The 15236-nt window shown below is 43.4% G+C and overlaps 1 protein-coding gene across 2 annotated transcripts in view; it reads right to left on the reverse strand.

Moving 5' to 3' along the window:
* Positions 1 to 14880, reverse strand: part of LOC108433189 (thyrotropin-releasing hormone-degrading ectoenzyme) — a 358559-nt gene extending 343679 nt beyond the window's left edge. The window contains exons 1-2 of one of the 2 annotated variants that reach the window (XM_017707605.2): positions 14679 to 14880; positions 11834 to 12579 (exon numbers count right to left, since the gene is read on the reverse strand). In XM_017707605.2, the coding sequence (XP_017563094.1) occupies positions 11834 to 12564 (731 nt within the window). In that variant the 5' untranslated portion in view covers positions 12565 to 12579; positions 14679 to 14880. Of the gene's footprint in view, positions 1 to 11833; positions 12580 to 14678 lie in introns of those variants that run through there. The other variant, XM_037542868.1, reaches the window with a different exon arrangement.
* Positions 14881 to 15236: the final 356 nt, after the last annotated feature.

The following is a 15236-nucleotide window of genomic DNA, read 5'->3' on the forward strand; positions in this document are numbered from 1 at the left end:
ATAGAACTTGTAGGTCAGCTTGGTTTCCACACACGTCATTGCTCTTCAGAGGCCACTCGGGCACAGTACCGATCGTCTAGGGCAGTGGTCATCAACCCTGACTCTGGAGAGCTACCTTTCGGCAGAGCCTCATTCCAACATCATAAGAAGTCCATGATTGAACATATTAGCGTTAGATAGGGCTGAGGAGGCAGCATGTCAGATACAGGTTGGAAGCAAATTTGTAGGAAAATAGATCACTGGGGTGGAGTGGATGGTTGGTGACCACTGGCCTAAAGAGACTTTGACTCAGTACCTTGGTATTATGGGGTAAAAAACAAAGACAATCTCTTTACGAAAGCATCACACTGTATAATAAGGCTATTTTAAACACCAATGAAACACTTTTGACATAAAGTAAGTTGCTCAACCAAATTTCTTAAAAACAGGGATTTGTGCCAGGCTATGTAGAGCTCTCAAATAGCATATAACTCACTGCTCTTTTTGCAGTGAGATAGTAGGGCACACTACATCCTTGCATACTGGAGACTGGGGTTCTAATCCCAGCTTAGGCAAGTGGTTGCCTTATGAAAAACTCCTTAACAAAACTTTTGGTTTCCTCTGCAGACAACTCTTGATAAGAATGTCCATAATATGCTGTTAAACAAATTAAATCCACAATCATGATGCCAGTTCTATTTCCCCCCTTCAGCCCTTACCTTCTGAGTTTCTGTGCCCAGGACTAATATATAACCTTTACATATTTCCGCAGGGGGACAGTCTCACTGGTAATGACGGTCAGTACAGAGTGTATTTAGAATGTGAAAGCAGCCAAGAAACTCCACAACTGGTAATGAAAGTAGAGGTTTGTGTTTAGACAGCTAGTCTAGTCAGTGTAATTAATATTATTTGTGCATTCTTGCAATTTAAGTCAGCGAGATCAGTTTAAAATGTCCATGATAACTTAACATGTTAGTTAATGCAACTCTAATGTAAAGTAATGGCTGATACTGACCTAGCTAGCCTGCTAGAAATTATTCATTACGAACTACTAAGTGTGTAAACAAACTCATCTGAAGTAAAAGTAACTGGACAGCAGACATTATTAACAGAACAGATCACACTGTGAAAGAAGTAGTTTAATGTTTTGCTTGTATCAGTGGTTGATTTGACCAGTGTTTGGTGTTTTGCTTGCTCGTGTAGTCTCTGCCATGTTGGAAGGCTCCTACATGTTGTGTCACCAGTTAATAGAACTTTCAGTAGATTTTTTATATGGTGCTGTTAGTTTAATTTTTAGAAAAAATAATAACGATTTACATGTATATTAACTACCCGCGACCCTGACGGAGAAGCGGCTTAGAAAATGGATGGATGGATGGATGTATATTAACTAATAATGGTTATAAATGGTTTAAGGACTGAGTTGGTGTAAGTTGCAGTTACAACTGTGTAAGCGACCAAAGAAACCCACAAATGTAAGTATTTTCTCTGTAAAAATTGTGATAACCAGTCTATTATCTTAGTTTAATGTTGTTTCAATATATTATGATCCTTTTCTTCATAACAAGCATAACAAATCACTAGTAGTCTGCTGACGTTTCACCCCTATTGTAAGTTAAAATTAAACTTCTGAGAAAAAACAGTCAAGTTTCAGCTCTTAAATTGTCCTATTATTAATATTAATTGGTTGTCTATAAAATAAAGATTTTTTAAAAAACGTTTTTAAGGTAAATTTCAGTGTGAGAATGCACCAGAACAGGCTTTTAAAAAGAGGATTTCCCCACCACACTCTTTCTTCAACAGTTTAAGATTAAGTGACCCTTATTAGTCCCACAACGGGGAAATTTCACCTCTGCATTTAACCCATCCATGAAGTGAAACACCACATACACACTAGTGAGCACACACACACACACACTAGTGGGCAGTGAGCGCACTTGGCCAGAGTGGTGGGCAGCCCAATCCGCAACACCCGGGGAGCAGTTGGGGGTTAGGTGTCTTGCTCAAGGACACCTCAGTCATGTGCTGTCGGCTCTGGGGATCGAACCGGCGACCTTCCGGTCACAAGGCTGGAACCCTAACCTCCAGCCCATGACTGCCCTAAGGATCTGTTTTAAGAAGTGTCTGTTTCTGTTGTTTAATCTGCTGGTCTAGTGTAAATTTTACAGGTTGTGTGACAATGCATGGATAGAAATAGACACACACATCAGTGTTTTATCACTATTCTGAATAAACATAACAATAATCAGTGTTTTCTGATCCAAACCGTACTTCGTCTATTCACTTGGAAAGAATCACATTACATCTGACAATAAAGGAAACCTTGTGTATCTTGTACATAAAGATAGAAAACACGGTAGCACACAGAAAGCTCAGCTTTACATGTTGATCCGTTTCACTGTGGCCAAGGCGCCATGCACCAATTCCTCCCCAGCGAGACCCTTGGTTCAATAGGATTAAATAACCATCCATTTAAATGTTCATGAGGGAATCAAAAGTGGTTCTTCTGTGGCAGTGTTTCCTGACCCTGGTCCTGGAGGCCCACTGCTCTGCACAGTTTAATGTTTTCCCTGGTCCTCACACACCCTATCCAACTAATCGACTCTTTATCAGCTCCTTACTGGGCCGAAATGGGTTTGTTAAAGGTAGGAAAGCACCAAAATATGCAGAGCAGTGGGCCTTCAAGACTGAGGATTCTCTATTCCATAGAATCACTGTAAACACCCTTTACGGCACCTTTATTTTTTAAGAATGTACATAATGACAGCTTGTGTTACAGCTTAAAAATGGCTTTACAGTCACAGAGCTATGCAATATTTATAGCATCTTGCCACATGGCAGTAGAAGCCCCCGTCTTTGGGCAAGTCTGTCAGCTGCCATCATTTTCTACAGCGATACAAAAAGAGAAGCTAACAGGCGCGACGCGCATCTCCTGACCCAGTGAGCTTTTCTGTGAGATTATTTCTGCAAACAAGCGCATTTGGGCTGTAATTATGGCCCGTGACGAGGCAAACCTGAACAAAGCTTGAGAGTTAGTGCAGATTCAGGAGTTTTCTCGGCCGCCTTGGACAGACAATGAGAGTCGGAGGGGGTGAAGTGTGCAGGGAGGAGGAGCACAGGGGCTTTGCCAAAAAACCTCCTAAGCTTAGCGCTAACTTTAGCGCTGCCTTTCAACATCACAGCTACAACGGTCTCCATGCAGGCTGTGGGATTAGGAGCTATCAAAGGCGGACTCAAAGCACAGAAGGGGAATTCCTGCCATGCCACCTACAGCTATGGCCTCTCTTTTATTACTACGCTAGGTGGAAGAAAAGAGGCAGGTGATCTTTCTGGTTTCGGAGGATTTTCTGACAGCTTTGACTTCATCTACAGATCAGATGCCTTTGAGTATGTTGCCTCCGCTGTTTGTTTGTCTGTGCCGTAGCAGGGTCAGAATGTGTTTTGAAATAATCTGGTGTGGTTTATGTAGAGGGTCTTGTAGAAATGATTAAACACCTTGCTGGTTTATTAAGTACACCAACCTCGTATCTACACTCGTATCTACTACTGGCCATTTTATTGGAAACACCTACCATTTAGGTGCCCTTTGTAAGTTAACAGTTATTAATTGCTGTACAACTTATCGGGTCCCCTCTGAAAGAGGCCACCATAGGACTGTTGAGATATTATATGGGTGCTGTACCATTTTCAGCATGTGACAATGACAATGTTAATATTTATGATCCTGATATTTGAAGATTTAAATGTTTCTTTGTGTGGTCAAATGGTCTTTTACTATGGTAAATATCATTTGCATTTGGTTCTTTAGAGAACTTATCTAATAATGGTTCTATATAGCACCAAAAGCAAAAAGTTGCACTATTGTTATGAGTAAGAAAAACACTGTTCAGTTCTATATAGAACCATTTTTGTAAGAGAAAGAGGGAGTTTAGACTTTGTGCACACACTGCAGTTAGAGACTGTAGCTGATCTGTTAATGCACAGTTTGTGTTAGTCATCCTCTACCCCTTCGTCAATGATCAGTTTCTGTCCACAGGACTGCTCTTGGCTGGATATTTTTGAGCAGTGATCCACCCTTAACCTAGCAGTGGCACTGATGTGTGTAATAACTTTGGCAACAAATGCCAGTAGAACCATGCCACCACCATGTCCGTGTCCCTTATGTGCTACGAATGGTCTACCAACTGAAAAATAACTAGTGCTGTGCTGGTATCTTTCCATTGATGACGTTGATGGAGATCCCCCATTAAGAAGTCTCCAATGCATTCATTAAGAACTATTCTGAGAATATAATAGAGGAATCTTGCTGCACAGAACTGTTTCTCCTCCTCTTTATTGGAGCAGTGTCTCTGCGTGAGACTGCAAGATGAATTGTGCAGCAATGTAAACTAGGCTACAGCTAATAATTGTAAACCTACAAAGCTCACCTATATGGTAGGTATTACTCACAAAATAGCCAATAAATGTAGATACAACGTACAGGTAGCTAATAAACTGGCAACTCAGGGGCATCTAGAAAGGGTTGTATCAGCAAAAACAGCACGTTTACCCAAATAATTAAGCAGCAGATGCATTACACACCACTACAGAGTACAACTGAGAAAAATGCCCCACTCCTGGTAAACAGGATTTCTGCCAGGACACCAGCTGACCATTTGATGGAGATCCCCCACTAGGAAGTCTCCAAAGCATGAGTAAAGATCCAGTCTGAGAGTATAATGGAGGAAACATGCTGCCCAGAACTATTCCTCATTCTCACTGGAGCAGTGTCTCTGTGCAAGACTTCATGAAGGGACACTAAACAGATGTGAAAAGATGGAAGCTTTAGACTGTAACCGAGGCTACATTTGGACAGCCAGTCAAATCTGATTTGTCTTGTGTGTCCGATGCATAACTGGAACCTAAACTGAGAGAAAAAACATCAAATACATCATGATCTTTCAAAGTTAGACACCATTTCCACTCTGACCCTGTTTCCACACTGTTGATTCGTCATATCACACTAAAGTAACTGGGTAAGCTTACAAGCCTATTCATTATTCAGTTTAGAGTCACTATAGAGCATTGAGGCTGGGGTCTGTATCACAAAGCCGGAATTCTTGCTTAGTATGCTGTTTTTTTTCTGTCTCACAATAGTGGTTCTTTTTAATCAACATGGAAATTTATGCTCCGGGGAGGGTAAAGTTCAGAATTCACCCTGATGGAAGTGGGCTACTCCAATATTTCTCAGGTCACTTTTTGTTTCTTTGTGATGTCTGTGGCATTATCACTTCATCATTCAAGAACAGAGTATCTAAAGTATCTCTTAATGGAGAAAGTTGTCAACCACCATCATTAAACAAGTTTACCGAGACTTTAATGCAAACTGGCCATGCCATTCTTAGGGTATAGAGATGTGTAATAAACCTTTGGGCCTACCGGTTGGCCCTGGCCATTTATGAGGTTAATAGTGGCTGCATTTGTCTAAGTTGAAGACACATCCCTTAAATGAAAAACAAGGAAGGTTGGAAATAATAAAAGCTTAGAAAGCATTTAGCACTAAGCTAATTTTAGCTTGATTATGCAAAAGAAAAAAATCTTTCCTACTAGTTTTACTTTACATATACATATAAAATAATGAAATTATTTTCAATAACACACTCTAAAATGTTCATTTAACACTGATCTTGTGCTACAGTTTCTCATTAGATTGAATGGGATGCCATTTTTGCATCATTCTGTTAAGCCTGTCCAACCTAGCAATGGTAGCTACAAAGGAATGCATTTGTGGAGCATGGATAAATCAGTTCATGCTGGGTAATTTGGTTTGTCAGTGCTTGTTCTGAATTTTCTAAAGCAATCAACACTGACTGCCATCTTAAAGTCACTGTAAGCAGAGCGTTTGGCCAAAACGCACCTCTGCCAGACAGCGTCACTCCACAGTTCCCTGTAGAAAACAAGATCAGTGAGATGTGAGCACTGTTGCAATTAGCTTGCCTGTGTCAAATCGCTTGCCAGCATCGCCCCATGGCACAGAATGTGCTTGGAACTTCACACAGTGCAGAACCGCTGCACGAAACTCAAGTTTCTCAAACCCTTAAAACTTTGAGGCAGGATTTTACTACACACTATGAATGTTCTGCTGACAGTTGAAAGGGAGCATAAACTGGCTATAACACAAACATTCACTGGGGTCCGCTGCTGCCTGGGTGAAGGGGTCGCAGGTTGATCGAAGAAAGTATTAGAGCGATATGGAGGAGTGAAGGATTCCCTGTGGGTGTAAGAAAGGCACAAGCATTTTCCAAGCTCAGGTGAAGCCTGAGGCAACAAAAAGTACTGAAGTCTGGACAAGCTGTCTAACATCAGTGTTCAGTGATACAGAGAGAGAGCAAGAGAGAGACTGAGAGAGAGAAGAAGATCCAGAGACAAAAAGAAAGAAGCAAGTAAAAGAGAAATGAAGATAAAGAAAGAAAGAAAGAAAGAAAGAAAGAAAGAAAGAAAGAAAGAAAGAAAGAAAGAAAGAAAGAAAGAAAGAAAAGACAAGGGATTCATAAAAAAACCAAAATGACAGAAGCAAGTGTAAGAGAAAGGGAGGTAAGAAGAGAAAGAGAGAGATGAGAGTGAGAAAAAAGGGAATGGGTGAGAGAAACAGAAAAGGAGAGAAAGAGAGCTGGAAAACAGACAGATAGAGAGAAAGAGAGAGAGCGAGAGAGAGAGACAGGGACAGAGAGAGAGCGAGAGAGAGACAGGGACAGAGAGAGAGCGAGAGAGAGACAGGGACAGAGAGAGAGACAGAGAGAGGGAAAGAGAGACAGTGACAGAGAGAGAGGGACAGACAGAGGGCACCACATACAAAAACCCAAATAACACCTAAAAAACTAAGTGATATGTAAAAAGGATTCTGATACGAAACTATGGAGTATTCACAAAGGAAAAACACCTGAGGACATAACAACTTAAAATAACAAGTCAATAACACTTTAGGTGCCGTTGTTCAGCAGCACATTACAGGCATTAACCATATGAAAGCAGTGGAATGTGCGGTCTAGTCTGTTCTAAAGTTTTTTACCAGTGTTTCATGCTTAATGAATCCTTCACCGCGGTAAAGGCGCTTTTGTGTGTGACAGCTGCGCCTGAAATACCCAGAGGCTTTGCTGATGCTCATTCTGTTTTCTACAGGCCACACATCTCTGCTCTCAGTTATTACTGCTAAAATCATATCGTATGATAAATCATAGCGTATGTATCAGCCTGCTTATATCTGTCCTATGAATGCTGCCACATTATCCGTTTCTTAGCTGTATTTCATACGAATGACACTCTAACCTGAAGTCATTTGAGCTTCTTGTGTCTTGTGTCCTCTTGTGTCAGTGGCCGGAATTGAACCTCACCTGTGGTGTGTGTACTCAGCCTGATAGTTAGCTAGTGTTATCACTACGACAAGCATGAGCATGCGACTGTCCTAGTTAGCAGCACTTAGCAATTGCTGATGGTTGAACATAGAATAATGAGTGGAGAATATTGTCATTGTCAAAAAAAAACTAAGTATCTCAATGTTTTGCCTTTTTTATTGTTCTACATCATTTGAGCTCAACAGCTGTGCTTCACATTGTGTGAAAATTTCCAGAGGAATGCAATAGAACTATTGTAACAAAATCTCTCGACATTAATTTAATGTTCAGACGTTTTATTACAAGGTAAGGTACTTTAATTCACTTCTTTTAATTTGTTTGTTTTCTCAAGTAAATGACCATTTTAAAGTTCCTGGTCCATAAATTTACTCTAGTAGCCAATATCTGGCTAGGTTCAAAAAGTTTATTGCTTATCAAAACAAAAACATTCTCCTGCCTAACACAAAAGTACAGCCCAGGATACATTCCATAAGCTGGTCCATGTTGGTTTCGCTGGTCGAGTGCTGGTTTAGCTGGTCATCCAGCATGTTTATCCTTGCATACCAGCAGCAGGTTTTATCACATGGTACAACCAGTGAATTTGGGCACTTTCTCATCATCAACCTGTAACAGACTTCACAGGCACATAGAGAAACCAACATCAACTACTTTTTATGAAGCTAAGGTTTGCTTAACCCTGTTTTTTGAATAGTGTCTGGATAAATAGGACTGGCAAAAGAGCACAAAAACTAACTTAGGCTGAACATTAAATTCTTGATCCATGTTTGTAGTAATCTATGACAGTTACCATTCAGGGTACACTGTCAGAAAAAAGCGTACTGCACAGGCAGATATTTGCCTCCTAAGGTGCAAACAATGTGAATGTATCCTCAGAGGTACAACATATTCCTTGAAGGGGAATTCTGCCTATTTTTTTTTAAATGTTCTCGTTAAAATGAAGCAAAACAAAGTCATTCAAAGCACTTTGATGTGAAACGTTCCTTTCTGGAAATCATATAACGTCAGAATTGTTCCCAGTGGTGGTGATGGGAACCAGACATCTCCTGAAAGCTCCCTCACAGAAAGTATTATATTAAGAATATGAATACACATTTCATATACACATGATTTAACAATATGTTCGGTTAAAATGTATTTTCTAATCCACCCATGGTGGAGAGGTATGTGCAGGGCATTGTACAGCAAAATAGCACCTAAAGATTCTTTTTCAGATCTTTCTAACTTGAAGATTCACATTTGTGTAGGTAGGTTACTTATATCTGCCATTAATGTGAACAAACTTGTGTCCTAAACAGCCTGCATAGCTAATAAATAATGACACATGTCACATGAATGAACCACCTGATTCATGAATAACAAACTACCCAGCAGAACAAGCCTTCCTTACAAGGACAATCAGCTCTGATCAGCTATCAATCATTCATTATTAGAGCATGACAAAGGCGAAAATGGTCAGATACATTGCTTTTGCACTTACTGGCAGTAACTTCAAATTATACACAGCTGCCTCATTAACAATGAACAATGCACAATTGCCTGCATACTTTGTTAGCCCCCTTTGACCTTGCTCTTCAGTGGTCAGGACCACCACAGGACCACAGTATTATTTGGGTGGTGGATCATTCTCAGCACCACAGTGACACTGACGTGGAGGTGGCGTGTTAGTGTGTGTTGCACTGGTGGAAGTGGATCAGACACAGCAGTGCTGCTTTGTTGGTTCGCCTTGTAGATGTAAAGTCACAGACAGTAGCTCATCTGTTGCAGCGCAGTGTTGCTCAAGTGTTCCTTTAGTCCTTCATCAGTGGTCACAGGACACTGTTAGCTGGATATTTTTGGCTGGTGGACTATATGCAGTCCAGCAGTGACACCGAGGTGTTTAAAAACTCCAGCAGCACTACTGTGTCTGATCCACTCGGACCAGCACAACACTACATCAGTGTCACTGCAATGCTGAGAATGATTCGCCACACGAATAATACCTGCTCTTTGGTGGTCCTGTGGGGATCTTAAGCATTGGTGAATAGGGTATGCAGAGAAACAGATGGACTACAGTCTGTAAGTGTAGAGCTACAAAGTGGTCCTATATTGAAATAAATTTTAGTTCCTCTACCATAAAGCATTTCACATCAAACCATTTTGAATTACTTTGTTTGCATCTCAGTCACTTACAGAAATTAAAAAAAAGGTGGCATTCCCCAGTAAAAAAAAAAACTGGGTTAGTTAAGAGTTCCTTCTGATCATCAATGTTCAGAGAGACATACAAAGAGAGAGAGAGAGAGAGAGAGAGAGAGAGAGGGCAAGAAAGAGAGACTTTCACCCTGTTCTTCAGTGGCCAGGACCTCCACAGGACCACCACAGAGCAGGTACTATTCTCAGCACTACTGTGACACTGACATGCTACAGAAACAATAGTGTACTGTAGTGGATGATTATTTTAAAAAACACTAATTTAAATTATTCTGTTGGGTTCGACGCTCAGATATTTTTTCATATATATGTTAGGTTTACTAATTTCATTTTCCATTGTAAAAGCTACAAGATGCTATGGAACAGTGCAACGATGCTGTGAGGAGATGCATGCAGGAGAAAGTGAGAGGCTGTTGCCGGATTAAATTGGACTCATCAAGGGGATTTGGGATTATGTTCACTCTACATTCCATATGAAGCCGTTCTCTCCATGATCTTTATCCTTATGCCATGTTCAAATGCCATCACACACTACATAAAATCTCCATCCGATTTACGAGCCATGGGGCTAATAAACTTTCAGCTTTTTCTTTCTGTTTTTGATGTTCACACTATCACTGCAAAAACGATTTTTCTATTCTCATAACTTGGTCAACTTCCTTGGTCAATTCAGCCTAGATTCCCCAAAGCAGAGTGAGGGGGAACAAGTATTCAGACACTTTTGTTTTTTGTCCAGCCATCAGGGACAGGGGGCGTTCATGCTCGTGCACAGGATAGGGGGAAGAGGAGCGTCTATGCGCTGAACCACATGCATTATCAAGAAGGGGAGATGGCTGAGAAACAGCCAAAGTAGAGAAGATTTGAAGGACAAAGCCTGAGAAAGGAGTTCTTAGATGAGTTATAGAGGTCAAAGTTGAATTCCTATTCACCAGTTTCTTGTTCCGATTTTTCCATTCCTCCTTAAATGGTGCAGCAGTTACATTCAGGTGCCACTTGGTTGAATTTAATTGTTCCACCTTAAAAGGTGCCACATTTTCATTTTGGCACCTCTTATTTGAACTTTGTCATTCCACTTTAAATGGTGCAGCAGTTACATTCACAGCCTCTTGTGCCATTTCTTCCATTCCAACTTAAACTGCTGCGCGATTTAAGGTGGGATGGGAAAATTCAAACATGAACCTGGTAAATAAAGAGCTGATTTCATGCATGAAAAGAATGAGAATGTTTCTTTCTGCTTGACATGTGGGCAACTTAACTTATTAGCTTATTAACTTATTTTTGCTGTTGCACAGAACCGATTGGTCAATATTGTTTTGTCCTGTTTGGTAATGTTTGTGATAGCTAATCCCAACTGGGCATCTTTGCAGCAGCAATTGTAGAGATGGTTTACCAACCCACAACTTAACTAATATTAGTTACATTACTTACCATGTCATTCACTGTATTTGTCTATACAACGTTTGGATTCTATGTCCAAAAAGACCCAGAAAATGACCAAGTTTGTTCATCCAGTGTCATCTGTATTGGTAATGTGCATCTATGAATTTGGGGAGCTCCTTGAGTGCTACTGCAGAAGGAGAACTGAAGGGAGGGGTGTATTTGTTTTGCTGTTGAGTATAAATATCAAAGGTCATTCTCCAGACTCACTTACTACACCTTTAATCGCACTGGCCAAGAAAGGGGAGAAGATGGAAGATTGAAAAGACAATGACCCAGAACACACGTCAAAACAACTCAAGACGGAAATGAAGGTGCGAGCCAGTCTGCTAACTTGAAAACCATTAAAAGCTTTTAAAATGACAAGTCCTTTAGAGAGACCCTCGTAACCTTGGGGACATTTGCGGTGTCTAAAACATTTTTAACCCCTTAGACTCCCAGGCTTATTACATACGAAGGCTTATCATTCAGTAACTACAGGTACTTCAACGCAAACGGTTTCAACTGGTCTTAGGTTGTAGAGGTGTGTAACAAAACACCACGTGAGGGGCTCTCTTTGTTTGTGCTTATGAATGCACACGTTTTTGTTTACATTTCAAAAGACATTATGTGTGTACAATTTGAAGCGGATATTTGCACCAGAACTTGTCTGAACACCTCAGAATCATCATATTTACAGTGAGTAGTATTAGCTAGTATTAAAAAAAACTTTTTTAACCAAAAGCAACCTTTTCTTATGATGAAAATAGAAAAGATAAGTGAAAGAAGTACAGGATGTGCTAGATAACTGAACTAAAGTGGTCTCACTGGTGGGTTCACGCCCTGGTGTGCTTGTTTACCTCCTCTCTCCGTGCAACAGGTATGAGCTGCGGAAGAAGCCCAGCAGCTCGTTCTCTCGGCGCGCCTGGAAGCTGATGTTCAGTCTGTAGGTGCGCAGCGGCTTGAGATCGCGGTGCAGCGCGATGACGTAGAGCTGCGCGGGCGCGTACGCGAAGTGCCTGTGAACGCGCACCGCGCCGGCGCCGGCCCTGCGGCCGTCCGCGTGCACGAGGGCCACGGTGTGTACGTCGAGCCCGTCCGCGTGCAGCACCACGTAGCGTGTGGCGTTCACGCACTCCACGTCGACGCTCACGCGCCCGGCGAACGTGAAGTTGTCCATGTGTACGGAGAGCGCGAGCTCGTAGTGGCGCGGGCGCAGCGCCGTAGGGAGGCGCGCGCGTCGCCACGGGAAGCGCGCGTCGTCATCGTCGACGTCCTCGTCCCCTCTCGTCCGCGCGTCGTGGGTCCTCGTGCCGGTGGCGCTGCTCGTGCCCGGCGTGGCTCGCGCGTTCGCGTCTCCGTGTCCCTCTCCGTTTTGGTCTCCCACGCAGCGCTCGAACTTCACGCTCAGCGCCACAGCCACGGCCGTGACGGCAATGAGCGCGAGGATGGAGACGGCGAAGCCCAGCACGAGCCGCTTGTGCACCGTGATGTGGCGCTCAGTGGTGCGCGGACGCACCGCCACGCCGTCCGCCCACTGGTCAGACAGGGCGCGCCCCGTGCGCGCGCTCATCACGGCCTCGATCCCCATCGGCGCGAGAGATCACTAGAGGGGGTAAAGGGGAGGAAAGTGGGAGAGTGAAAGAAATGAGAAGCATCAGACTCGAGAAGTGTGTGCGTGCGTGCGTGCGTGCGTGTGTGTGTGTGTGCGTGCGTGCGTGTGTGTGTGTGCGCGTGCGTGTCTGTGTGTGTGTGTGCGTGTGTGTGACAAAAAGTTGATGTTTGGAGGCTGAGGTGGAAACTGAGGCATTATGCGCGTGCATAGGCATATTGCATGCTTATAGGACACAGTGAGCAAGCATGCGCGTGCATCATGCAACTAAATGCATGTTTAAAGGTGGAGAAATAATTAAGTAAACGTTTGGAGAAAGGGCACCAAAAGGCATTGGGCGCGTGCATGATGTGTGTTCAGGGAGGCATTATATGAATGTGTTAATGAATCACATGTTTAGAGGGGGGCAGGAAATAAAGTGCACATTTTAGGGGCAGCAAATGAAGCGTGTATTTAGAAGAGGGTAGCAGATGTTTGGGGGAGGGGCCAAAAGTGAAGCTTGATGCGCGTGCATCATGCAATGAAATGCATGTTTAAAGGGGCGCAATAATGAAGTAAATGTTTGGAGGAGGGGCAAAACATGAAGTGGGTGTTTATGGGGTCAGCAAATGAGGCACGTGTTTTTTGAGGCATCAAAGGAAGCGTATGTTTAGAGGGGCAAAGTGAGGCTTTTTTGAGGTGGGTTAAAATGAAAGGCATATTTGGCGGCAATAAATGAATCAAGTGTTTAGAGGGGCAGCAAATGAAGTGCATGTTTGAAGAGGCAAACATTAAGTGCATGATTTGGGGACAATAAATGAAGCACTAATTAAGAAAGTGGTAGGAAATGTTTGGAGGGGTATAAAATGGAGTGCATAATTGGGGGATGATAAATGAGGCATGTGTTAAGAGGGTCCAACAAGTGGAAGGGTTTTTTGTTGTTGTTTTTTTGGAGGGGGGCAGTATGAAATAAGTTTTCAGGTGAATGATTAACTGCTTGTTTGGGGGCAGCAAAAAATCTAATATTAGGAGTGTGCACGATGCATCCTTGGGGGCTCGTGGTTAAAGTGTGAAGTGTACGGTGGGGGTAAAAAGTGAAGCGTTTGTTTTGAAGTGGGTGCAAAAAACAAACAATTTGGCGTGGACAAAGCATGCATAGTTGGGGGAGGTGAGAAACAGTCAAACGTTAGGCACGTGCACGGGGCAAGTTTGGAGAAGGACGGCGCAAAAAATAAATAAATAAAAACAACGTAAATAAATAAAATGCACGTTCAAATGAGGATCAGCAAATGAAGCACTAGGCGCGTGCAAGGGGCCAAAAAGCCGAAACCCTTTTCACAGCATGATGCACGAGCTGTCTCTGCATGGCATAAAATTAACTCTGCATGCACACTTCTTACCCGTGCCCTCTCCCCACCACGCACCCCGGCAAAAAAACAAACAAATAAAACCCCCCAAAGCGCGAGGAACGTTTGGAGTGGCGGTGTTGAGTGCACGCAACGGCACAAGTCACAGCCAGCGGGTGCCAAAAATTATTCACACCTCTACCGGCAAGCATGCGTGCATGGCAGCTCGATGGCGCGTGCACACTTCTTAAACCCCCCCCCCAACATACACACAAACCCCCCACACCTCCTAGTCCGCGCACGCACAAAGCTGCTAAACATGAAATATGCAGCGCGCGATCGAAAAGGAAAAAGCAAAAGACTAAACTGTGCTCGTGCGCGCGTGAGCGAGGCTCCATCCATCAGCCATGCAGCCCGCTGCATCAAAGCGGAGCCAAAAGTTGCACGCGCTCCAGAAAACCCCCTTCGTCCCGTTTCTCGCGTTTAGCAGATTTCCCGCGCGCCACGTAAGGCAATTCTAGATCACGTACTGATCAAATCAACAAACCGCTGATGATCAGATGAGCGCGAGATCAAAAAGATTCGATCAGCCTCGGGTGCACGCGCATCGTCCGACCGGGAACGAGACGAAGTTGCGTTTACCCTGCTCTCTGACGCAAAGCCAAACCGTGCGCACATGATGATGCTGATAGAAATGGATAGAATGGACTTGAAGAGTGAAGTTCAGGCTGCACGCGAGGGGCGAGAGAAAAAAAATAAGCTTCCTACCGTCCGAGCTCAGCACGCATCCCTTCCGGATCGCCTCGCGGACCCCTCCTGAGTGTGTGAGTGTGTTAGCGAGAGTGTGTGAGTGTGAGAGTGTGTGTTAAGCTCGGTTTGGCGGTGTATCAGAGCTGCCGCTGCCACTGCTGCTGCTGTGTGTGCTCTGTGTGCGTTTGCAGCGCTGCGCCTCCATCATCTCTCCCTCCATCTCCATCCTCCTCCTCCTCCTCCCTCCATCCCTCCTCCTCCCTACTGCCGTCACCAACACAGCTGCGCTCGCGCACAGACACACACACACACACACACACTGACACTCTCTCTCTCTTTCTCTCTCACTCTATCTCTCTCTCTCTCTCTCTCTCTCTCTCTCTCTCTCTCTCTCTCTCTTTCTCTCTCTCTCTCTCTCTCTCTCTCTCTCTCTCTCAGTATGTGTATGTCTTTCTCATCCCCTGTCTCAGTATGTACAGTCAGGTCCAAAAATATTCAGTCTTGACAAATTTACTGTTATTTTAGCTGTCTAACTCAGCAAACTGGGGTCCAAATAAATAATGAATATGAGCTCAA

This window comes from Pygocentrus nattereri, chromosome 1 (genome assembly GCF_015220715.1).
Source record: "Pygocentrus nattereri isolate fPygNat1 chromosome 1, fPygNat1.pri, whole genome shotgun sequence".
NCBI lineage: Eukaryota > Metazoa > Chordata > Actinopteri > Characiformes > Serrasalmidae > Pygocentrus > Pygocentrus nattereri.